This window comes from Podarcis erhardii, assembly GCF_964252035.2.
Source record: "Podarcis erhardii genome assembly, chromosome: 4".
Taxonomy (NCBI): Eukaryota; Metazoa; Chordata; class Lepidosauria; order Squamata; family Lacertidae; genus Podarcis; species Podarcis erhardii.
In genome coordinates this window covers 97,757,027-97,782,209 of record NC_138508.1, presented here as the reverse complement: position 1 = coordinate 97,782,209, position 25,183 = coordinate 97,757,027, and the positions used below count along the sequence as shown (strand labels likewise).

Below are 25,183 nucleotides of genomic sequence, written 5' to 3'. Positions count from 1 at the left end.
GCACACAGGGTTTGATTTAGATGGGCCCTCACACTTGCTAATTAAAAGATTAACAGGGACTATTTATTACGCATCTTAAATACACACCCGGATTTATCTTAAACACACTTGAGTCAAGCTATCTCCTCCAAGGAAATTAGCTATGATACTCTCTAACCTTAACCTATAAATCTATAACCTATAAACCCCCTAACTTATAAATATATAACAGCATGTTGAAGATGCACTTCAAATCCTGCAGCATAAAGATCCTTCAACAGTCAAAGGGAAGCAAAAAGTGGGTGGTACCAATTAGAATTCAGTGCTCCCTACTTTCAGGTAAAATGCACAGTCACTTTGCAAATAGTCTAATTCAGGCCTAAAATTAAAAAAAGAAATAGGTGGGCACAGGAAGAGGTAAGCACTCCACTCACTCCCATTTATTCTGCCTTCAAATCTCTGCCCCCTTGCCTTTAATTTGGGAGGGGTGTGGCAATTCCAAAGATCCAGATTCATTTTCTGGGCACAGAGCCTTGGGGGCACCACAGGGGGCGCTGCAACTATGATGTAGAATGGAAGGTAAGAGGCAGGGGGCACCGAATTTGGCTTGGGAAAAGGACGCTGCTGAAATTTAAGAAATCAAGGTCCACCACTGGTCATGATTATGAACAGTTATTCAGTTTTAAGTCATGAGGAATCTAGGGTTCGTGGCCACTTCAAGATAGCACAGGACAAGAATCTGTATACCTCTCCTTGAGGAAAAGGGAGAGGAATTATATTTTCTCTTGCAGCTCTTTTGTCTTGCACTACAAGATGAAGGGCTGCAAATGGCAAAAACTGACTGTAGGGACGGCACTGTTGTCCGTGGGACAAAAGCAGGGGAATTCAATTCCCGGCCTTGATGGTTTTCAAGAGGAGCCAAGAGGCTGTTAAATCGGAATGCCTCATGCAGGTACCCAAGGTACATTTTGGGATGGACCATTTTTCCAGACAACTGTCATTCGCGTAATTAAAAAGAGCCTGTATTTCTATACTGTATCTAACAGGAAACAATAAAAAATACTGTCCTAAACTGTTCTGACGAGCTAAATATAAAATACACACTTGTGTTCCTGTTTTGTTTGAACAAAAGTATCTTTAAAATTAGACCTCCATTGACTGTTGCTGTGAAAGGGAAGAGCAAATATTTACACTGACAAATTTGCTTTTGAGACAGTGTACTTCCTTTTCCCTCGCAAAGTCTTTATGCTTTTAAACATGAGACTACTATCTTCTTCATCTGAACAGAAGACAGCCACTGCCCAGCTCTTTTAGAGACAATTTTGCAGGAAGATACTTGAGAATGCAGGAACACTAGACATGTAGAGTGAAATTAGAGCGCCTGAACATCCAGTCAGAATGAGCACTCTTGGATAGGTAATGAGATCCGTGAGCATTCACAGTAGTAGCTCTTGTAGCAAATGCAGTGTTCATTTGCCTGATTTGTACTCAGGATTTGGCAAAATGGAAAAGCCGTCGTAAGAGCCACACTTCTGATTTGCAAAAGAAAAAGGAGGAGAGAGAAGAAATTGAGCGGAGAACTTCTGAGAGTTCCGAAAGACGCGGCAAATCTCTGAGAGAAATGCAGAGGGACAGGTAACGTTGGCAAACAATATTTAGCATTTCGAACAGCTCCGTCTGCTTATTTAGAAGTAGGTTGCACAGAGTTTAAATGACTTCCTTTGTAAAAAGGGTTATTAGGATGGAGCCAAAAACCTTTTCAACACTCAAGTGTGACTACTTTATTTCAGTCTTCAGCTTTTCCTCCATGGTTACTGATTCCTCCAGTACTTAAGAAGTGATTAAGATGTTTTCTGCTAATAAAATGATTTTCACTGTATGTTAATCACTTTAGTAGATTTTTTTTTTTTTTAAGGAGTGAATAATTAAGTTCTAGTTTAAGTTTAAATTTATGGATCCCTTTTCAATCCTATTGCCTTTTCAAACTAAAATGATTAGTAGAATTTGCACCCAGATCCTAAAACTATTTGTGTGAAGTTAGACCCTTTGATTGCATTGTGACTTGCCTCTGACTAAGTATGCCTGCTGTAAGAGTATTTGTGGTTGTGCTTTTAGCTGATAGGGTGAGGTCTTTCTAGAATCTAGATTATTAAAAAAAATCTGATATTTGTCTATCTGAGCTATTCTTGGTACAATACGACAAAGGCTTCTGCATGTCTTTGTCCTAGCTCAGCTATGGAGTGAATAGTTCCCAGTGGAATCGGAAGCAAATGAAAGCCTTTATTAAGCCTTCATTAAGCCATAACAAATAAAATGGCAACTGAGAGATGCCCATATTGAAATATCTCTAGTTTTTTTAAATAAAACCCTTTATTTGAAAAGCCTACATTGAACCACAATAAAACATACAAGCTGCAGTACATGATCACAGCATAATCCTGAGAGTAAGTTTCAGTGAACTCAGTATTACAGGATTGCACTATATATTGGGCACCCAGCCATAAGAAATGTCTTCCTAAATGTGCCAAAGAGAAGGTTATTTGTGGAAACACCTAACATTCTGAAAATATACATAGTACTATATGTAAAAAGAGAGAGAGAGAATTGTGATCTCTTTTTAGGAGTGCACGGATTAAGCTTGTATAATAGCCACAAACCTTTCCACTGTTCTGTCTTCACTTCAGAGTACACCTAATAGCGAAATGATGACTGAAATCCCACCTGTTCTTTATGTCACTGATGTCGTAATGCACTTTTCCCCCCCTTAGGGAGGGCAGAGATCAAGGGCTCTATAGCAGCGCTGAGCATCGAGCGGAAAACAGGCGAATGTATTTGTCAAACGACGATGTGTTTAGTGGAGAGCAAATTCCTTCAAGGCCTTCAAAAGAGCACCTTGTTGAAAACGATGCTGCCGGCTCCTTGAAGAGCGAAGAAAACAGTCAAGAGAGCAATAAAGGAACGGAAAGCTATGCAAGAATCGAATCTCAAGCTCCACCTAAGAGTGTAGCAGAAGAAAAGCACCAGCCCCCTTTGTCAACATATCATTCAGTAAATGCACCAATTGGGCCAGCTCGGGTGTCAGCTTCTCTCCCAAGAAGTTACCAGAAAACCGATACTGCCAGACTAACGTCTGTGGTTACACCTAGGCCCTTTGGTGTCCATTCGAGAGGAATCTCATCACTTCCTAGGTCATTTACGGTAAAAAAACAAACCATCTTCCTAATTTCTCTGTGGGTAATTCTTCTGAATAAGCTCAAAGGAGCTTTCACTTGCCCCCTACCATGTAGAAATGATTAAAAATGTGTTGCAATAACAATGAGTAGTTACTTGGTCTAGTGCCTAAGACATATAGACAGATGTTTCTTTTAAACTAATATTGTGGGGAAAATGATATTAAATTGTTTTACCTCATAGAGACTTGCAACAGACAATCAAGTTGCTGCTAAAGGAGAACACAGCAGTAAATGCATTTTGTGCTGTTTCTTTTCAGTGGATCTGTGTCTCTGTTACGTCAGGCTACCCCAACTCATGATTTTAAAGGGTTTAATTTAATTACCTTCATATATTGCAGCACAGGCAGTTTATTCCTTGAATATTTTGCTCTGACCAAAGGTATATAATTTTTACTTTTTGAAAGCTACTTGAATAGTGATGATGCCAGTCAATAGCGGGCAGAGGGCCTGAGAGAACATGAGGAAGAAGGCAAACATTTAGGGCGACATGTTGAAACCAATTGTAAATAATAATCTTTTTTTTACAAAAAACCCCACAAACTACTGCCTCCTTTCCTAGATGGATGACGCCCCAAAATATAATGGAGAAGTAGATGTGTCCAAGAGAACTCAGTATGCATTCACCAGCAATTCACTTTCTAAGCCAGAAGCTGGACAAAGCCAATCTATAAGTGACCTAAGAAGTGCTGAGGACAAGACTTGGACAAGATACTCATCTGCTGAGGACAAGACAAAGACAAGACAATCGCCTACAGAGAATGCTGCCATTGCGAGTGAAGGTGCAGATGTTAATCACTTGGGCCCTAAATCAGAGCATCATACTACCCATGACTCAATTGCAGCTGGATCTTCAGCAGCAGAACAAACAAGCCATCCAGAGACTGAGGCTTCAAGAGCACAAGTGAGTATGGAGAGATGCTAGCATTTACACATTGTGATGCTTTGTTGGATGTTGTCGTTGTGCTAGGGGCAGTGGGCACAGGAGGGTATGCGTGGTCTCTGTCCAAGGTGAACTGTAATTTTACATTTGGCAGGTGAGACTAGGATAGGAGGAAGTTCTTTCAGATACAGAACGGAAAATATGGCAGCAACATTGGCTAGGGCAGTTCAAGAGAGATTTAGCCTGATAAGTAGAGTTATTTAGATTCAACACACAAACAATGCATGCTAGTAAATTTACCTGCTAGTAAATCCCTTCCAGAAAAGTTAGAATAGTGGCTTGGGGGAGTAGGGCCATGTCAATCATTTCCATGAGGATTTTGGATTTTTGCAGGTGTAGAAATAATTTCTAGAAGTAGTATGGCAGCAAATTAAAGATAATGGTCCATATTTTCTAAATTAAGGAACTCATCTGTTGGTGTTTAATCTTTGATCCTTGTGTTAAATTTGTAGCTGGTTTAGTTGTGCTTTTTAGTGGTGTTAGTACTGTTTTCGTAAGTCGCTTGCAAGATACAAGGCAGGAAGGGCAAGCTGCAAGTGTTTCAACTGAACCTGCACAAAAAAGATTGAGGTGGCATTAGCAAGGCAGCATAATGAAATTCTTAGGGCAAATAATAGATAAACAATAACTGAAACTGTCGTGTTTGTGTTGAAGCCTGAATTACTGAAGGAAACAGTAGGTTCATTCATCTTCCCAAGACACATTGCAGATCTAATTGATGTCCTGACGGATGTGGGCCTGAAATTATTTTCCAGTTTGTAATATAAACATGCAATTGTTGGGCGGCTTGTTCTGCTACTTCTGCATTCACAATTATTTGCAACACTTTAACCAGGTGTTGCGGATTATCTGACTTTTCCCCTGCAGTCAGTTTAATAATATAGTACATTTCCATCCTGGAAGGGCAAAGAGATTAGCTTTGAACATTTGTTTATAAACTTGCTAAGTATTGTTCACCTTCCATTTTTATTTTTCTCATTCTTGCTACTCCCAGCTCATGAACTGTTCAGCTAAACTTTGAAGTGAATCTCCTTCCATCATTCTCTTTTCAAACTGTTTCTGCAAATGCTGACATCTTGATCCCCAGACTAAATAAGCAGATGTGCATGGGAGAAGGTGTCTGAGCTTGTGTGCTGTTTGATGGTGTCTTCCTAACTGTTCCCATTGGTAAAAGAAAACTGAACAGCTGTAGGGTTACCATATTTCAAAAAGTAAAAACCAGGACACCCCAATTTTTTTGTAGATAAACTTGAGCTTCTTGTACAAGAAGGCCAAAAAACCCACACTTTTTCGATTGACTTGCCTAAGATCCATGACAGAGGCCACCTTTCAGAAATTCCCCTAGATGTCAATTCCACCTTTGAAATCCTGGTAATGTCCGGGGAAATCCGGACGTATGGCAGCCCAAACACCAGAATGTCTCTTCATTCATGGCAAATGCTATGGCACAAACATCACTTGGGTGTATAATTCTTCTGAGCTTGAACTTGCCCCACTGCTATGGGTTTGCAGTCTTGCAAGTTACGAAAGTGATTTAATTCCAGCTTCAGAAACTAGAGCTTTTTTAATGATACTGACAGAAGCTGTTGTGTCCCCATCATTCCTCACTTAGAAATGTAAAATTAGTGTCAGCAGCCAGAACTTTGGTACCCTTGTATCTTGCAACACTTAATGACTATCCACTTAGTGAGTAGCATTCCTTACTTTCCTTATAAGTATTATTTATCTTAGAGCAAGGAAATGTTAATTAGACCCTGGGATGTGATCCATGAAGTGACTTTCCCAGACAGTTGTCTAATCCCTAGGTGTGGCTTTTTAAAAAAGTGTTTTCATTTCAACCCATATCTTAAAACAAATCTTAACGCAACCCTTTTCTAACTTTTCTAACATTTTTTTCTTACAATTGATTGTCATTTGGGAAGCCAAATAATAGGTTTCCAAATCAGCGTAATTCATTTTGCAATTCTAAGCATCTGAAATATGTATCCCAACTAGTACAATAAATGCAGGTATAATGAAAGGGGAGAAGCACTGACAACAGATAGTAGAGTCTTGAGTGAGACATATCCTGGTGATTCAGATCACACCCACACTATGCATTTAAAGAAACATGGGAACTGTAGTTCATTAAGAGTGCTGCGAATTGCCGCTCTGGGATGGGTGAACTACAGGTCTCAGGATTCTTTGTAGGAAGCCATGTGCTTTAAATGTTTGGTGTGGATGTGACTTCAAAGATGGGGAAGCCTAGCCTCTGTGCATTTCCCCTTTACCCCACATATTTAGTACAGCCTCCTTGGGTCAGACAAAAGATCTCTCTGAGCCAACATCCTGTTCCCCACAGTGACCAGCTAGATGCCTCTGGGAAGGCCATGTGAAGGCAACAGCCCTCTCCTTTTGTTTCGAACAAACATTTATTCCCAGTCAACTTATTCTGAAAGTTGCAAGGAGATTGTTGATTGCCTATTTAGCTGCTGAAATGCAGGTACAGTTTGAATAAAAGGCAATAATTCTTTTGTGCTTGAGCCTCTGGGAAGCAGAAATTTGAGCCTGGGTGCAATTCAATGCACTAAATAATACCCCAAGACTGGAATTGTTTCTGCTGCTTAGACAAAGATAGCACACATTGATTGGGGGAGCTTGCATTTAAATGCATTCAGTGAGATTTAGAAATCAGACTACACTTTATGGCAAGGGTTTACTCTTACCTTAAATGTTTCCACTTGATTATATTTATCTTCTCCCAACCTGTAACATCAACACCCTTTTCCCTTAAGGTAGAGGTGGGGACCCTCCAGGTATTGCTGGGCTCCCACCATCCCTGGCCATCAGCCACGCTAGCTGGGAATGATGTCAGTGGTAGTTTGACAACATCTGGAGGGCTGAAGGCTCCCCCATCCCTGCCTTAAAGCTTTTCCATTCAGGCTTGCTCTCTGTTGGCTGTGAATATGTTTATCCATTTCACCATTGCCATTGTGCTTTAATGCCACCTTTAGGATTGGCCAGGAGAGGAATCCATGTAAATAAGTGGGTGGGTTACCTTTTGCAGCCCAAGGGCCACATTGCCTCATGGGCAGCCTTCTGGGGGCCACATGCCTGTAGTGGATATGTAGCCAGCCAGAGGCAAAAGCAGCAGGTGTTGCTCTTCCATTTCGTACAGTAAGGGTACATTGCAGCCACAGAAAAGACTCAGGTTTGTACAAGACTGTCTTGCCAGAGTGGTGCATGCTCTAGTTATCTTCTGCTTGGACTCCTCCAATGCACTCTATGTGGGGCTACCTTTGAAGGTGACTCGGAAACCGCAATTAATCCAGAATGCTAGACTAGTGACTGGGAGCAGCTGCCGAGACCATATAACACCGGTCCTGAAATATCTTCATTGGCTCCCAGTATGTTTCCAAGCACAATTCAAAGTGCTGGTGCTGACCTTTAAAGCCCTAAATGGCCTCGGTCCAGTATATCTGAAGGAGCGTCTCCATCGCCATCATCCAGCCCGGACACTGAGGTCCAGCGGCGAGGGCCTTCTGGCGGTTCCCTAGGTTCAAGAAGTGAGGTTACAGGGAACCAGGCAGAGGGCCTTCTCAGTAGTGGTGCCTGCCCTGTGGAACGCCCCCCCCCCCCAGCTGATGTCAAGGCAATAAACAACTATTTTACTTTTAAAAGGCAACTGAAGGCGGCCCTGTTTAGGGAAGTTTTTAATGTCTGACACTGTATTATTTTTAATATTCGGTTGGAAGTCGCCCAGAGTGGCTGGGGAAACCCAGCCAGATGGGCGGGGTATATAAATAAATAATAATTATCATCATCATCATCATACGCCACATGCAGCAGGGCTGGTGTGCAGCCTGGCCACAAAGGGAGGCATGGAAAACCATTTTGGATCTTTGGGTCCTGGATTCCCCATCCACAATGTAAATAAACACCCCAGCTGCCAACATTATTAAGTTTTCTTTTCTCTCATGATGGGCTGTTGTTACTGATTATTGATTTCTATTCAGTTTAGTTTTATCTCCTTCAAGTTTTGATTTTGTTCATTTTCATTAGGGGTGTGTAGTGAAGTGAGATGAGAATATTTTCCACAAACTGTAAATTCTAATTTAAGAACCAGTTTTACAACCCACATTTAAAAAATCTAGTAAATAATAAGTCAAGCTGTGATATTGCCAGTGTAAGTAATGAACAATGATTGAATGAAAATTCTCTAATATTATCATTAATCGAGAATATTCTCGAGAGTATTCTCCAAAAGATTATTTTCGAGAATTTAACATCACTGGGGTGTGGGGGTGTGTAGTGTTACATGGTTTCCCTTTTGCCTTTTTTACCTTCCTCACCCACAGCAATGTTCAGGGAACTTTAGTAAGACAGCAGTCTTGTTCTAGCCCAATTTCAGACCTCAGAGCATGAAGGAGGCTCAGTACCAGAACCTCCACTCAAAGTATGAAAGCTGATAATAAGAATCATGATCAGTGTGCCTCGGACTGTGTGTGTACCAGCTTCCAGGAGTTGGATCCAGAGATCCTGTGAGCAGAGTGAACGCAGCACAGATCTGATCCCTTTCCCTCTGCCGCATTCTGTGAGCAGAAGGATTCAAACCCTTCTGTCTAGGTCATGTAGAACTACCCTAATGATTTAAATATCCCTGCGAATGCCTCTGTATAAAAATTAGTTGGTTAATGAAGTTGGATACCCCCAGCTGGTTCCCTCTCCTTCAATCCAAACTTGATTCAAGTGTGCAGAAGTAAAACACCCAGACCCGGTGTTCAGCTGTATGTACAGCCTGCCTTGTCCTGTGCTAGCGTGATGACAGGAAGGCATGAAAAGGATTAAGCACCCTTCCTCTGAGCTGTGGATCCACCCGTTCCCCCCAAAAAAACTTTTACATTCACACTAATCAGGAGATTTGCCTCTAGGAAATGCACCAGAACATCTTCCACCTGAGGTGAGTGAGTTAATCTAGGGTTGCCATAGGGTGGAGCTGTTTGTTTGTTTGTTTGTTTGTTTGTTTTGGCCAAAGTTGCTGAGCTTTTTTGGGGGGGAATCACCACCAAATGAGCCTGGAGCGTTTTTTAATCTCGAGTTAGTCTTCATTTGCTGAATGCAAGAGGCAGAAGTAAAAACGTAGTTGTTTGAGCAATTGAACTGCCTGTCATCACTGGTATGCGTATCAAAGGGTTTACTTTCTGTCCGCTGAAGCACCTCTTAATAGGTCTTATCAGCAAGGCCCAAGTATTTATAAGAATGCAAAATTTAAAATTAGTTGCCAAAGTAAAGCACTAGCTAGCCTTTTTTAGTTCAGAGAACACTTCTGTCTGCTTGATAGATAATTTAAAAGCCCAGAGCGCACATTGTAAGTTGCCTCACCTATTTAATGGATAGACTTTCCTCCATGTAGGAGCCTGTGACACCAGATACTGCAGTATCATGTTCTATTTTTTTTTTTCAGGACCAGTACAGTGATATGAGAATCAGTATAAACCAGAGACCGGGTAGCAGTCGGAGTTTTGGGTTTGCAGTGCACCAGGATCCTTCTGGAGTCTTCGTGAAGTCAATAGAAGAAGGTAAAAATTCCCATGTAAAATTCTTAATGTGCTTGCCTGGAGAAAGTTAATTGGAAGGCAAGCAATTGATATAAATTGATCTGAAGAATTCAGGTTGCAGATTCGGGTGGCAAGGCTCCTGGAAAAAGAAAAACTGTTGGGAATGGTAGAGAGAGAATGCTCTAAGATTAATTTGTGTTCTTCTTATTTGCATGTGTGATTGATTATGTTGTCAACTGTAGATCTCCAGTAGCAGCCAGGAAAAAAATGTTTCCACCCCAAAAGTTAATTAATTTTCTCCTATAGATGCATTGCACTTTTTTAAATAATTTGCATGCAAGGAAGAAGGTAAGATTTGTCTTTTGTCTTTTATGTAGTTAAACTCATTGACAATACTGTCAATAAATTCTTAGTTGCCTCTGAATAAAATAATGATGGTTGTTTTTTAAAAATAAATTTTATTTCCTTTTGTGACAAAAACAAAACAATGTATGACATCATAACATATAAGTAACAAATTATGATGATCATTAATAGCATTAAAAGAAAATAAGCAAGCTTTAGCTGAGCTAGAATTTTAAATTTATCAACCTTTTCATATTCAAGTAACACCCTTCCAAGACTTCAGAGGAAATAAATGATGTCTCTTATATCAGCTCTTTGACTTGCATGACATTTTTGTGAAGAAATTATATCAGCAGTATTGCTTTGTTGTAAAGCGTCATTAATTTACAAAACTTTGTCGTCCTCCCCCCCTACTCTTAAAACAACAAAAAAGGATTATTTCCCTAATAGAAACTGTAGTTTGTCTTTCTGGCCTCCCAGAAGGAATTCATTAGAGCTCTTCGACAATGAAGCATGCGATAGCAGAAGGAGCAGTAAAGGTTTTTCTGTAATTTACTAAGCAGTGAGATTAAGATTTTAATAATTAAAGAAGCTCAGAGTCTGACCTACAACAAGTCTGAGACAACTCCTGAATCCGTGAAACTTAGCACAGGCAACGTTGATTGTGGTGCTTTCGGTACAAGTAGATGCCATGAAGTTATAAATTCAGGCAACAATCTTAACACATGCAGCTGTCACCCTCTTGTCAGGCGATTGGTTCATTTTCCCACTGCTGTGGGCACATATTGATAGCTGCTCTCCCAGGCCTAAAGCAGAATAATTTTTATTATTTATCTTTTAAAAGTCCAGTCCCTACTGCTTCTCCAAGAAAACTCAGGGTGGCACAAACAGCAATAAAAACAGACAGAATTGCCAAAGCACCACAATTTACATTCAGATTAAGGAATTAACGGCATCCACCCTGTTTAACAAATTCCAGCAACAAACTGAGCTGGCCAAACTGCACCATTAATCATAGAATCAAAGAACTGTAGAGTTGAAAGGGACCCCGAGGTTCATCTATCCCAACCCCATGCAATGTAGGAATCCCAGCTAGATCATACATGGCCAATAGCCATCCAGATTCTGCTATCAAAAACCTATCAAATTTTTGCTATCAGAATCAAAAACCTTTTTAAAAAAACAATTCTTCACCAGCCTCCTGAAAAGCAGTATCGCAACAGGCCTCCTGAACCTTACTTGGCAAGTCATTCATTGGAGTAGAAGCTACATCAGGAAATATCTCAACCTATAAAACCCTGAATGGCCAGTGCTTTGAATACAGCCCAGAAGCTAATGACCTCTCTCTGCACATTCATGCATATATTAAGAAGCATGGAGAAAATGATAGATCCTTACAGAACGCTAGATGGCACAGGCCGTGGGGAAGAGCTTTCAACTTGACCCGGTAACAAATTGACAACCTGCGCAGATCTCTGAGCTCAGGTGTTATATGCTGACAAGGTCTCACTTCTGTCAGCAATTGCATTGCAGCATTCTGTGCTAACTGCAGCTTCTGTATCAAGCACAAGGGAAGCCCCAGAAAGTATGCACTGCAGTAGCCCAGCTCGAAGTAACCATATTAGTCAATGAACTATAGCTACTCAGCTTCAAGGTGGTCCAAAGATAGTTTGCTAAACAGAAGTCGTATCACTGCCTCTTTATGGCCAAAGGGAAGCATTCTATAGTGTCCTTGGCTCAACAGAAGCTGAGACAGTTGATTTATCATACAGGATAAGCAATAATCAAGATAATGGGCCATTGAATCCATTTCCCCCCAGAGATTTTGCCTACCTCCTCACAGCCAATCAGCTGAAAGCTATCCAATTAAACAGGACAAACAGACTCTCTAATCCAAAATTCCTCCGGACTCCTGTGAAGTTCAAGTCGGAGCTGATCTAAGTAATTTTATCTGCAAAGTGCTTTGCAAATAGGTCACAATAGGGTTCTGTGACCTCATGTAACTTCTGCCTGCCATGATGTAAAAGGTCCTTCACAACATGGAATAGCTCTGCTGGATAGCACTGAGCAGAGAAGTCTTTCACAGAACTGTTGTCCGAGACCTTATTAGTTGAAGATGTTGGGTGTTGCACCTGGAACTTTCTGCATGAAAACCTGAAATGTGCTTTAGAGCCAGCGTGGCATTAACTTGGGCAGGAGAACCCTGGATTCAGGTCTCCATTCTGGTAATGTTGGTCTGGCAGGTTCACTGTCAATGTTGCAGATGAGTTAGAACAGGGATGTCCAAAAGGTAGACCGTGGTAGATCTCAGGACCCTCCCACCACCTAAAAAAAGCTCAACAACAATGACAATTTGGGTAGATCACTGCCAGGTTTATTTATAGTGGGAGTAGATCCCAATTTCTTGAAAGTTGGACATGCCTGAGTTAGACTAAAGCTGAGTAACCTCACATGTCAGCTCCTTGGGGGAAAAGATGGGAAACAGGTGTGGGGTTGGTGATAGAAAAGGTTATTAAAATTTCACCACGGTTGGCATCCATCTGTCTCGGGAGACAGTGGAGGAGTGTGCCTTTGAGGGTGCCTGTTTTTTAAAAAAATCTCATTTCATAACTTGGAACTGATATTGGCAAGTGCTCCTGATCTTGGGTGGGAAAGTGCTCTGAAGTGTTCACACTTCTCTGCTGTGCTAAGCAACATGGTTGAAAACCAGTGTAAACAGAGGAAATATGAGTGTGTTTTTAAAATGTTCACAGAGGCGACATAGATAACAAGTTGCAAAACAGCAGTGATTCTCTGGCGGTTCTGTTAGGGTGGCATATTAGATTTATGTAGGATCATTTGTTGCTTTTGCCTTTTTAGCATTTTTTTTTTAATGTAGGAGGGAAGGAGATCCTTGTTCACAATTTGCAAAACCAAGAAACTGCCACACCCCCTTAACTGCTTGGCTTTGTATTCACAACAAACCTTTACGCCTATAAAAATACCAAACTATTCTAGTCATGTCAATTAACTATCAATAAATGCTGAGTCATTATGATTATTTGTACCTCTTGTGTCTTTGAATTAATCCACACTTTTAACGACATGGTGCACTTGTAGCAGCACGTCTAGGCGCCTTCATCTGCCCCAGCTGCAACAAAACATGTCTCTTCCATACCAGTATCTATAGCCACAGCAGGCCCTGTAACTCTCCAATGGTTTGACTTCACCCCCAAAGGTGCACTCCAACAATTATTTGCATAGAAGTAGTTCCTAGGCGGGATGTGGTGGCGCTGTGGTCTAAACCACAGAGCCTAGGGCTTGCCGATCAGAAGGTCGGTGATTCAAATCCCCGCGACGGGGTGAGCTCCCGTTGCTCGGTCCCTGCTCCTGCCAACCTAGCAGTTCGAAAGCACGTCAAAGTGCAAGTAGATAAATAGGTACCGCTCTGGCGGGAAGGTAAACGGTATTTCCATGTGCTGCTCTGGTTCGCCAGAAGCGGCTTAGTTATGTCTTAGGCACAAGAAAAGACATATTGTATGTTAAATATGAATGACAAGTCCTGGTAGTTATTCAGTGGCTTCTTAAAAAATCCCCCCATTTTCTTTCCAAGGCAGTGCAGCACTTGCAGCAGCTCTCACAAAGATAAAACATACAAAAAATAAGCCTTGAAACTAACATAAAAAATTAAAGTCCGTGCCTTTTTTATTTAGCTGCCCCATGTTTCTGACGTTACAAGTTAGCTCTCATCTTTCCATCACCACCAGGTAGCCCAGCAGACTTTTGCCAATTGAATGTTGAGGATGAAATCCTTACTCTCAATGGCACAAAGGTTTCAGGTATGGACCAGAGTCAGTGGGAAGCAGCCATCGGCAGCTCACTAGAAACTGGAAACCTTGTCATGGATGTTAGGCGATACGGCAAGAAGGGTGAGCTTTTACTTGGGGTGACTTCTGCGTGACCTGAAAGGTGTCTGTTCTTTGCCTGCGAACTTGTTGGGATGGATGAGTCCTTTATTTCTGCAGCCTTCTGCAGCAACAGCTTTTTCCTGGCAGCACCTGCTTATTGTAAATACAGTTCCTGCTGTTGTTAATTTTGGGTTGTTTTTTGCATGTGTTAAAGCTGTGTAATTCTGCATTAGCAAATCTACTTTTCTTAAACGGGAGATTTAAGAGAAATATATCCACGTAGGTTTCTTGTTCCCCCAGCCTTCAGAAGTACAGTGCTGCCCCGCAAGACGAACGCCTTGCAAGACGGAAAACCCGCTAGACGAAAGGGTTTTCCGTTTTGGAGGCGCTTCGCAAAACGAATTTCCCTATGGGCTTGCTTCGCAAGACGAAAATGTCTTGTGAGTTCCTGTGGGGTTTTCCCCCTTCCCCCCCCCTTTTCCTAAGCCCTAAGCTGCTTATTAGCTGATCCGCTAAAAGCCACTAAACCGCTAATAGCGCTAATCCGCTAAGCTGTCAATGGGCTTGCTTCGCAAGACGAAAAAACCGCTATACGAAGAGCCTCACGGAACGGATTAATTTCGTCTTGCGAGGCACCACTGTACTGATTTTCCTGACATTGTCAGAGAGATGCAGAAAGAATCTAGCACTTTTATTAGTAGTTCTGTGGTTCAGTTTCCTGGAAGAGCATCCATGTGATCGATTCCCCACACCAAACCCTTGCAATTAGGTCCTTTCTCTGTCCAGATATTCTAGCACTGTAGTGTATACCTGTAGTTGAAGAATAAAAGTTAGTAAACTTGCTATTGTTCATTGTGCTTGCCTTTGACTAATGCTTGCTTTTTGGGGGAAGGCGGTCTGTTCATAAAAAGCCCTAACCAATTTCCACACATACAAATTCCAATTCACTTTCTACTTCATCTGTCTTCCTGTCTTTTTTGTGTGTGTTTTGGTTTTGATGTATTTTCATTAAGTCTTTTTCTTTATGCTTTGACATCTTCCCTGTCTACTTTTCAATTTTTTGATCTCCACATGCCAATCAGACTGGGGCAAAGACCAGCCTTCCCTGCCATATGCAAGGCACAAAATCCTCAATCTCACCAGTATGGCTACCAACATTATAGGTACACCTGAGAACAAATGGATTGATGCGACATCTGCGGACAGCACTTCAGCCAAAAGTCAAAGCATATCAGCACAAAAAGACTTGCACAACAATTTTCAAAATGATGTAAGTATGCCTACGTTTGCATTTGGGAAGAGGTTCTGCATTTCTTCTCTCAGCCACAGTAAACTGTGCCTAGAAAGTTGTTGTTGTTGTTTAGTTGTTTAGTCGTGTCCGACTCTTCGTGACCCCATGGACCAGAGCACGCCAGGCACCCGCAGTTTGGTCAAACTCATCTTGGTAGCTTCGAGAACACTGTCCAACCATCTCGTCCTCTGTCGTCCCCTTCTCCTTGTGCCCTCCATCTTTCCCAACACCTAGAAAGTACTCACTTAATAAAAGTTAAACGTCTCCAAGGTTCGGTTAATGAAGAAATGTTGTCTTGGCCTGTTGACCAGAAGTCCAGGTCCTTTTGTTAGCTAGGTGGTGATGCAGGCCAGCAACTTTTTATGCCAGGACATGTAAAAGTGATGTGGCCAGATATTTCTACTGCATGTTCTGGCAACGTAAGTCAGTCGTTCTCTTGCGCTATGAGAGAAGCATTAGTATACTGCAGGAAACTTTTTTTCCTTACTGGAGTTTCCTGTGAACCCAATGTAAATACCCATAGAGGCATCTGCTCACTGCTGTCATGTAGTTTCTCTGTTCTGGCCTTGCTTTCTTCCCATCCAGGTAGGTAATTTTTCCCTATTGCATGTCTTGCACCGCCTTGGGTGGGTAGGCAATAATTGTATTTATCTATAAACCTCCACAGAACAGATATCCAAAAAACCCACCACCACCCACCAGAAAACCAAAAGCAATTCAGAGTTGAACCACAAATTTAGCTCTCAATTTCCTGGTTGTCCATTCATTCATTGGATCATTCAGCTTCTCCCAGTGCAACAACAAAGCAAATTACTAGCCAGTTATTTGCGACAAAGCAAATCAATGAGCGTGCCAGTTACCATCTTGCATGTTCAGTATTACCGTACTTTTCGCACCATAACACGCAGTTCCCCCCCAAAAAAGATAAAGGGAAATGTGTGTGCGTGTTATGGAGCGAATGCAGGCGGGAGGAGCCGCTCTTGCTGGCTTTTCTGCAGCCTCTCCTCTCCTCCTCTGTCGCTGGGAGGGAAGCCGGCAACAGCTGAGCGCATTCAGATTCTCAGTGTCTGCCTGCTCTATGGCTCTCCCTTACACACATGTAAGCGGCTCTGCTTTCTTTACAATGAGCCGGAAGGAGGGACAAAGAGGGCATCCCCTTCCGTCCATCCCCCAGCACCTCACCAGTAAATTCAAACAAAGCGGCTTACAAGGCTCGTGTCCCTGTGTCTCCTCCTCCTCTTTTTGCTCCCGTTCGAGGCAAGGCAGCTGCACAAATGTGAGTTCCCCCTCTCTCTTCCTTCCCTCCCTCCCTTCCTCTTCCAACTTCAAACAATATTGGGGGGCAGCCAGGTAAGCCCCACCTCACATACCACAATGGGGGGTGGGGGATGACTCCCTCAAATATTTAATGGGGGGGGGTGAAGGCACCTAGGCCCATAGGAGTTGGCTGCTTTGCCTAGGAGTTGGCTGCTTTGCCTTGTTTATTAAATAGTTTAGTACAACATTTGATTCAGAATATTTTTTTTCTTGTTTTCCTCCTCTAAAAACTACGTGTGTGTTATGGTCAGGTGCGTGTTATAGAGCGAAAAATACGGTAAATCGGAAAACTTAACTTAGCTGCCAGAAGTCTGAGAAACATTTGCATAACCCTTTCCTTCTTGAAGACGGAGGAACAAGTTCCATGAAATCTCTTCTCTTGATTTTCTAAGCATCAGAAGCCCATAATGGCACATGAACTGATTGCTAGATCTTTTAGATTTTAAATCCAGTAATAAATTACTAGATGAATGATTGTTCACTCTACATCATTTATTAAATATGCATAAAAGTAAAGTTCTTTAGGGGTAGGATCAAAAATATCTATTTTAGCTTTACAGGTTGCATGGCTTACCAGGAGTGTCAAAAGCCGTTGTAGTTATAAGTTTTTTTTTTTGCGGGGGTGGGGGTGGGGGATAAAGTTAAGAGTCATGGAAATATTTCAGTATGTTAATTTTTCTGGTTTCAGGATTCAGAAACAAAGGTCAATGGAATGCAAGGAGATGCAAATTCCAGTGAGAAAAAAGGTAAAACCATCAAAACTTTCCAATTGCTATCTGTAGGCAATGGTTGGGATTGAAGGGGAAAATGTATACCTAGTGGATATGGTGTACTGGGGAGTTGTGTACAGTTGAAATATAAGAACTTCCAATTTTCTTAGGTGCCTCATAAATATAATTGCATGCAGAAGACAAATTGGGTTCTCTTCTGGAAGCATTGTGCATATATAAAGAACTGCTAACAAGATGGCAGCTAGTTCCTTTATTTCTGGATGACTGACAATATGAGTGTGCGTAATAAGAATGAAAGAAGAGAGGGGGGAAGGCAGAAATAATTTTAAACAGTACTGGCGTTGAGGTCCTAGCAAGTTCACAGGATTACCTGCCTTTCACTGTCACGTCAATCCGAGCTTCTGTGTGTGTGTGTGTGTGTGTGTGTGCGCGCGCGTGCATGTGTGCTAGGAGGGAGATACTCTATAAAATGCTTTTTGAAAGAAAAAAGAAAAGTATATTCAATGTGTAGAAAATTGTATGGTGAAAATTTATGTGTGCCCAGTAAGACTTGGAGTTAGTGTATGTTTTTTGAAAGTTTAGACTTTTGAGGAAGGCAAATGAAGAGAAAACCTATCCTGTAATATAAAACTAGAATGCATTTCAGACCAAGAGCTTAGTTTCCCTTGCAGTTTCCATCTATTTCAGTGGTGTGTTGATGGCAACAGCTTAGTGTGCCTATGCCAGCCTTTCTCAAACTTGGATCCCCAGATATTGTTGGCCCACAACTCCCATCATCCTCATTGGTCCTGGTAGATAAGGATGATGGGAGTTGTGGTCCAGCAAAATTTGGGAGCCCAAGTTTCTCAAGTCTGGCCTATACCCATGCAGTTAGATTAAGAATGCATTTTTATAATTCCGGCCTGCAGCACATAGAAATTGAAGTGAACCCTCCACTGGCAAGAAAACACCGCATTTGCTGATCTAAGGACACCTGATACTTGTCATGAGCTCAGTGCACTTATTTAAGATTTGTTTTGTTTGAGAGTTATATTTAGGCTGATGTGAGCTTTCTAAAAAGGCAAGCTGAATAGAAGTTGCGTGTACAAAATGATAAATAACTAAAGAATTGAAAGAAACATTTGTCTGAGCAAGAAGCCCATCCAGACCCTACAGGACAACATTTAATGATATTACTACATGTTTTATCTCACCCTTCATCCAAGGAGTTCAGGGCACCGATGTGGAAGTATATTACAGCAACCCTGTAAGATTGTTCAGGCCAAGAGATAATGACTTATCCCAGGCCACCCAATGAAACGAACAGAAGTCAATGTCCAGGTTTTCTGGTTGTTTGTTTCCCAGCAATCTCGTTTACTGCCCTAGCTCTGCCTCTGCTGAAATTTGAACACTGAAAGATGATGTATAGAGTAGGAGTACACATTCCTATGACATAGGCTACTATGCTGGCAAGATGTTTGTTTCAATGCAGCTTAAGTTGGATGCTCTGAATAGTGTTTATCCATTGGACGGATATTATATAAAGCCAAACCACACCACACTGACTTGTTTTGTATCTTCATATTTTTTTCAAATAGACACAGAACCCATTTCTTTGAAAAACTTAAAAAGGCGATCACAGTTTTTTGAACAAGGTAAAAAACAAACCCCAAAAGCTAACATTTCATGTACTTTCATGAAATTGTTCCCCAATGTACATTCTTCTTAACAAGTCTCTGGTGTTGGGTTCTAAGTTTCTTCAGTCATTGATTGTTGCCGTCATGCCAAACTAGCTTAATCTGTTTCCATTCTTTCCTTAGGGTCATCAGGTTTTTCTTACAATTCATGGGTCTACCTTTGTGGTAATGGGCTTTGTGTGTTCCTCTGTATCTCAAACCTTTTACACTTCTGATATTTGTTCAAACGCTCTTCTCACTGGGGAGCAGTGTGAAGTACAGAAACCTTTGTTCGGATTTGCAGCTTTCCTACAAAATGCCATTACGCTGAGCAACGCAGCAGACATGCTACATAATAAATTCCCAACCCGAGAAATGCAGTCAAATTTAAATGTATTCATAATACGATTTAGATTTATTAAAAATTGGCAGATTAGTATGCAGTAGCTAATTACAAAATGCCTGTTCCATAACCATGAGCAAATCTTATGGCTCCAAAATACTTTGGAAAAGGGTTTTAAGAATCCAAATGACAGTGTCTCGGCTGTGAATGGTTTGTCACAATTCTCTAAGGCTTCTCCTAGTGTGCTGTGCATGTTGCATCTCACCTCCTTCATTTTCACTTCAGTAATTTGCTTCTACCTGTTTCAGTATTTTTTGTGCACATGGAATGTGTTGAAGTGATTAAGGCACTTCACATTTATTATAACATTAAGTATCACCAAAGTTCTGTTTTCCCTTGAATATATACGTCCCTTTGATAAGTACAAAATATTAAAATGCTTCTCTTTGACTCTGTTTGGATGGTTTGTCCTAGTGATATACTGCTGAGTTAATTACAGTACCTCCTGCGCTTATGGGGTTAGCGCAGGTATCTGCAATGTCTCAGCATAGCTGTCAAACATCCTTTATTGTGATGGCATATTCCTCTATAAGTTCTTTGCAAAGCCAACGGAGGGGAGAATGGGAGGCCTTGGCCTGCTTGTACATTTCAATCCCTCCGCTTCTCTGGCTGTGCAGATAGGGCTTTTCCAAACATGGAATGAGCTTCACAATACAGACTGCTGGACAGGTATGGAACGTGGTCTTATTATCTTCACTGGTTTCCTTCGAATTTTCCACTTCATCTTTTTATCGCATGTTTGTCATCTGATGTGAGAGTCCGCTCATCTTCTGTCGGGATGGAGCTGTTGCAAAGAGACTTTGTTGTCACTAATAAGTAAAAATACGTATCTTCCCTCGATAACAAATACCGCTGAGAGTGCCCATGTGTTGCAGATGGGAAATTATTGTTAAACGCTTCCTATACAGTAGACCAGAAGAGATAACAACCTCTACACAATTATTTGCAGTCTGCCACCATAATCCCAGTACTTTATTTTGTGTATACAGTGGTGCCCCGCAAGACGAACGCCTCGCAAGACGGAAAACCCGCTAGACGAAAGGGTTTTCCATTTTGGAGGCGCTTCGCAAAATGAATTTCCCTATGGGCTTGCTTCGCAAGACGAAAACGTCTTGCGAGTTCCTGCGGGTTTTTCCCCCTTCCCCCCCTTTCCTAAGCCGCTAAGCCGCTTATCAGCTGTTCCGCTGATAAGCCGCTTAACAGCTGATCGCTAAAAGCCGCTAAACCGCTAATAGCGCTAATCTGCTAAGCTGTCAATGGTCTTGCTTCGCAAGACAAAAAAACCACTATACGAAGAGCCTAATGGAACAGATTAATTTCGTCTTGCGAGGCACCACTGTATATAAAGTATTAAAGTAACTTCCAGAGAATTGCAACACTAGCAGTAATATATATTACTGCTAGTGTTGCAATTCTCTGGAAGTTGTGCAGTTTCTCAGCATTCAGTTCCAGTGCAGGAGCACTTAACCAATCCTACTGATTTTGTATTTGACCTCTGTTGTGCGTGTTTTTATTATTTTTATATACGCTGCCCTAAGAGCATTATGCTGAGTGATTAATATATCTAGTAATTTTTTTAAAAAATCTATCAGACAAAGCAAAAAGCACAACTTGACCCATCTGTTGTATGTGGTTGGTTTTGGCATTGCAAAAATGGGTGCTAAGGAGAATCACATAGAAGTTAAACTGTGGTTGGAATGAAAGTGAATTATACACCAATGTAATGTCGTTGGTAAGCAAGATAAAAATGTATGTGCAGCTGTTTCTTTAAGAACAACAAAAAGGGAGCCATCCCTATTGATGGCCCTAGACCTTCAGAAAAGTACATGAGTAGTAACTTTCAGATAATACATTGTTTAATTGCATACTGCGTTAGTAAAAGTGGGTTTTTTCCCCAGTGCATTCTTTGCGTTGAGCTTTTGCTTATCTCTAATTGAAAAGTGGCTTGGTGGTTCTAGCCAGGTTTTTAAAAGAAGATTCTTTAGTGAACTTTGTGGTATTGCTAAAGTTGAGATGAATTCTTTTAAGACTAAAGCAATATTAAGTAATATTATTGCATATTTACAGCTATCTATGCTGTGTCTACAAATTTGTAGATATCCATTAAGTTGATATTTCCTATTTCCATTGTGCATGAATCTTGCATCCAGCCCCTATGAACTATGTGCTGTGCTCATGCAGCCTGTTTTTGTACTGTGCTTTCTGCCAGTGCTACTCAACTTTTGGGGCAGGGAATAGGATGTGTCCATCTTTTTCTGGTGCACTCCTCGTTTCTGGCTGGGGAGAGGAGGAAAGAGGGAGGTCTTTTCCAACCCAGTTCACTGAATTTGACTTGTGATATATTAATCCCGATATCTCTTTTTGTGTGTTTTTGTTTTGCTGTTCCTCATATCATTCTAAGACTATCCACGTTTCAATGCATACTGAGAGATCCTTACTCCCTAATTGTCCTACAGCTGCTATCTTTTCCTGCTTATTGTGGTCAGAAGCCTGTGGTGGATTACGATCTGGAAAAAATGCGGGAATATAACATTCCTGAAAAAATACTGCTTTGGCAAGCATTATGAAACCCTGGAGAAAGTCTGGGGAAAATAAAGACTTCTCTCAGGGTTTTCTCTTGATGTGGTGACGCACATATTCACCCTTAAGATTACCATCGTAGTTGTGTGTTTTTCTGTGTAGAACAGCTGTTTGTCCCTTGCTTGTCCAACTGATGAAAAACTGTAAAATCATACAATTCTAATAGGTGTTTGTTCATCTGAAAGTCCTTCACCTGATAAGGGAATGGGCCCAACAGCTTAAATAGTGCCTTCCAATAGCCTACAACTTTAAATGGTATCTTCCAGGTCATACTAACAAAGTTTCCTTTTCTTTCTTTTTAAAATTATTTCTTCTCACTGCCAGGAGGCCCAGAGCCTGCCATTCCTGATGTGAGTATTGCTGCTTAAGTTATAGTAAATAGTATTTAACTAATGAGATAATAATATAACATTAAAAAATACGTACATTCCCACAAATGAAAATGAATACTCAAAGCAATAAAGATGTTATTATGAGATAAAATAGAATAATGCATAACTTGGGGAAAAATATACACTCACACATTATCATGAAAATTATTACTTTAAAAACTGATGAACAAGAACTATGGGTGGTATTCAACTAATATTTGCTCAGAGCAGACCTGTTAAAGTTAATGGATCTAGCTTAGTCATGTTAATTATTATAGTGGATTACCACCCCGTGACTGTAAATCTACCTGCTTGAAACCTAAAGAAAGGTTCTTCATAAGATAGTTTTATTTGGTGAACAAGGAATGGAACCAGATGTTTGGAGCAAAAAGTACTCCCAACATCACGTTGCCTCTAAAGGTAAAAAGGTAAAGGATCCTTAGATGGTTAAATTCAGTCAAAGGCGACTATGGGGTGCTGCACTCATTTCACTTCAGGTCGAGGGAGCCGGCGTTTGGTGCTTTGGTCTAAACCACTGAGCCTCTTGGATTTGCCAATCATAGGGTTGGCAGTTGGAATCTGTGCGGCAGAATGAACTCCCGTTGCTCTGTCCCAACTTCTGCCAACCTAGCAGTTCAAATTGCCTCTAATACACAAACCTGGGATGTGTACTGCCCATGGAAGCGGGAAGGAACAGAGCTGAGCCCTCCTTTTCCTTGGGCATTTTCCAAGACTGGCCAAGTTGGGTGGGTGTGATAGCTTGCAGAGCAAAAGTGTGCAGGATTAAGCATTTTCCTTATCTGCCCACTCTGTCAAACTTAAGACAAATTCAAGATTGGGAATCCATGTTCACTGCCAAATATCTATTTCTGGTCTAAGACTGTAACTGACATTGTAAATTTTTGTGTGTGTGTGTTCAAAGCAAAACAAAACATTCTGCTCTAGATAATTTTATGTTTCTGTGTTTCAGCTCCCAGTTCCGCCCATCAGTGCTTCTAGCCGCTGGGCCTGGGATCAAGAGGAAGAAAGAAAAAGACAAGAGAAATGGCAAGCAGAACAGGATCGCTTACTTCAGGTGTGGACCTTAATAATGCAATGTCCATCACTACAAGGTTGGCTCTGGATTTGGCCAGTCAGACTGACCTCCCATATAAGCCTACCCTGGAATTTAGGCTGCCAATAGAAATGGTCTATAGTGATTTAAGGTTAACTTAGTGAAGCTAGGTTTTGGGGAGAATATAACTGCTATTTTAAAACAATTAAAGATGGAAATCCCCACCATTAATACGAAACATGGGACCACATAACACCGGTTCTGAGAGATCTGCATTGGCTCCCAGTACGTTTCCGAGCACGATTCAAAGTGTTGGTGCTGACCTTTAAAGCCCTAAACGGCCTCGGTCCTGTATACCTGAAGGAGCGTCTCCACCCCCATCGTTCAGCCCGGACACTGAGATCCAGCGCCGAGGGCCTTCTGGCGGTTCCCTCATTGCGAGAAGTGAGGCTACAGGGAACCAGACAGAGGGCCTTCTTGGTAGTGGCGCCCGCCCTGTGGAACGCCCTCCCATCAGATGTCAAAGAGATAAAGAATTACCTGACGTTCAGAAGACATCTTAAGGCAGCCCTGTTCAGGGATGTTTTTAATATGTAATGCTGTATTGTTTTTAATACTGATTGGGAGCCGCCCAGAGTGGCTGGGGAAACTCAGCCAGATGGGCGGGGTATAAATAATAAATTATTATTATTATTATTATTATTATCAATATGTGGTTTATAATTGCTTTGTGGTTCAACCCTTTGTATAGATACTTAGAATAAAATCTCATTTTGCTAATAGGTTTTATTTCCAAATAAGCACCTCTGAGTTCATCCTATTTTGATGTCTTATCATCTGTTTTAGAGTAAAAGGCTTCTGGGGCAAAGCATATGCCATCTTAATATGTTCTTATGCATCCTGAATGCTGCTGTCTGAAAACTAGTTGTGTGTTTATTACTGTCCAACCCTATGTTCTAATCCATTGCATAAATCTCTGAGAAATTAGATGCCTGAGACAAAACCGAATCCTGCTTTGAGATGAAATGTTAAAAGTCTGATGACTTATTTTTGCTCCCTAAACAGAAGTTAAGGTTAACCCATTCCTTTCTAGGAAGATTGGGTTGCTTCTTATAGGAAGAAGTAAAATATTAGGTAAATAAGAAAGTACCAAAGTAACAATTACGGTATTTGTGCAGCGTTAGAATCAATTACAAATTTGTATTATACTTCCACACCACCATGCCTTTAAAGGTAAAAGTAAAGGACTCCGGCAGTTGTCCAGTTGTGAATGTCTCTGGGGTTGCGGTGCTCATTTTGCTTTACTGGCCAAGGGAGCTCACGTTTGTCCGCAGACAGTTTTTCCAGGTCATGTGGCCAGCATGACTAAGCCGCTTCTGGCAAAACCAGAGCAGCACACAGAAATGCTGTTTACCTTCCCACCAGAGCAGTACCTATTTATCTACTTGCACTTTGATGTGCTTTCGAACTGCTAGGTTGGCAGGAGCTGGGGCCAAACAATGGGAGCTCACCCTGTTGCGGGGATTCAAACCACCGACCTTCCAATTGGCAAGCCCTAGGCTCAGTGGTTTAGACCACAGTGCCACCCATGCCTTTACACATCCTCAAAAGTGCTGTTTTGGTATATCAGAAAGTACCTTCCCTTACCATTGATTTGCCAGAACTAGCTTTCATAAGAGTACTGAGTTTTTGACATTATTGAGAGAGCACTATTTGAAATGAAACTCATATTTATAATGTAAAAGAGTGTGTGCAAGGTTTGCCCAACTATGGATTTATCTTACTTTGTACAGTACAGTGAACATACCACATTTCTATGCAGTTTACATTGCCAGAAAATATACGTTCAGCTAATTATGC

At 41.3% G+C, this 25,183-nt stretch overlaps 1 protein-coding gene and 1 long non-coding RNA gene across 12 annotated transcripts in view; one reads left to right on the top strand and one right to left on the bottom strand.

Annotated features, from left to right (window-relative positions):
* The window catches only part of LMO7 (LIM domain 7), a 154,640-nt gene that overhangs the window by 109,919 nt on the left and 19,538 nt on the right, over positions 1-25,183 (top strand). For 5 of the 11 annotated variants that reach the window (XM_081857971.1, XM_081857967.1, XM_081857968.1 and 2 more), the window contains 11 exons: positions 1,472-1,614; positions 2,748-3,177; positions 3,772-4,113; positions 9,596-9,710; positions 13,781-13,942; positions 15,004-15,191; positions 17,218-17,275; positions 18,838-18,894; positions 19,060-19,101; positions 22,223-22,248; positions 23,240-23,344. In XM_081857971.1, the coding sequence (XP_081714097.1) occupies positions 1,472-1,614; positions 2,748-3,177; positions 3,772-4,113; positions 9,596-9,710; positions 13,781-13,942; positions 15,004-15,191; positions 17,218-17,275; positions 18,838-18,894; positions 19,060-19,101; positions 22,223-22,248; positions 23,240-23,344 (1,668 nt within the window). The remainder of the gene's footprint in view (positions 1-1,471; positions 1,615-2,747; positions 3,178-3,771; positions 4,114-9,595; positions 9,711-13,780; positions 13,943-15,003; positions 15,192-17,217; positions 17,276-18,837; positions 18,895-19,059; positions 19,102-22,222; positions 22,249-23,239; positions 23,345-25,183) is intronic. The other 6 variants (XM_081857970.1, XM_081857969.1, XM_081857973.1 and 3 more) reach the window with 5 other exon arrangements.
* On the bottom strand, positions 10,441-13,771 carry LOC309339898. The gene is made up of 2 exons (XR_014155631.1): positions 11,868-13,771; positions 10,441-10,840 (listed from the first exon to the last, which is right to left on the bottom strand). It is a non-coding gene; the product is annotated as an uncharacterized lncRNA (long non-coding RNA).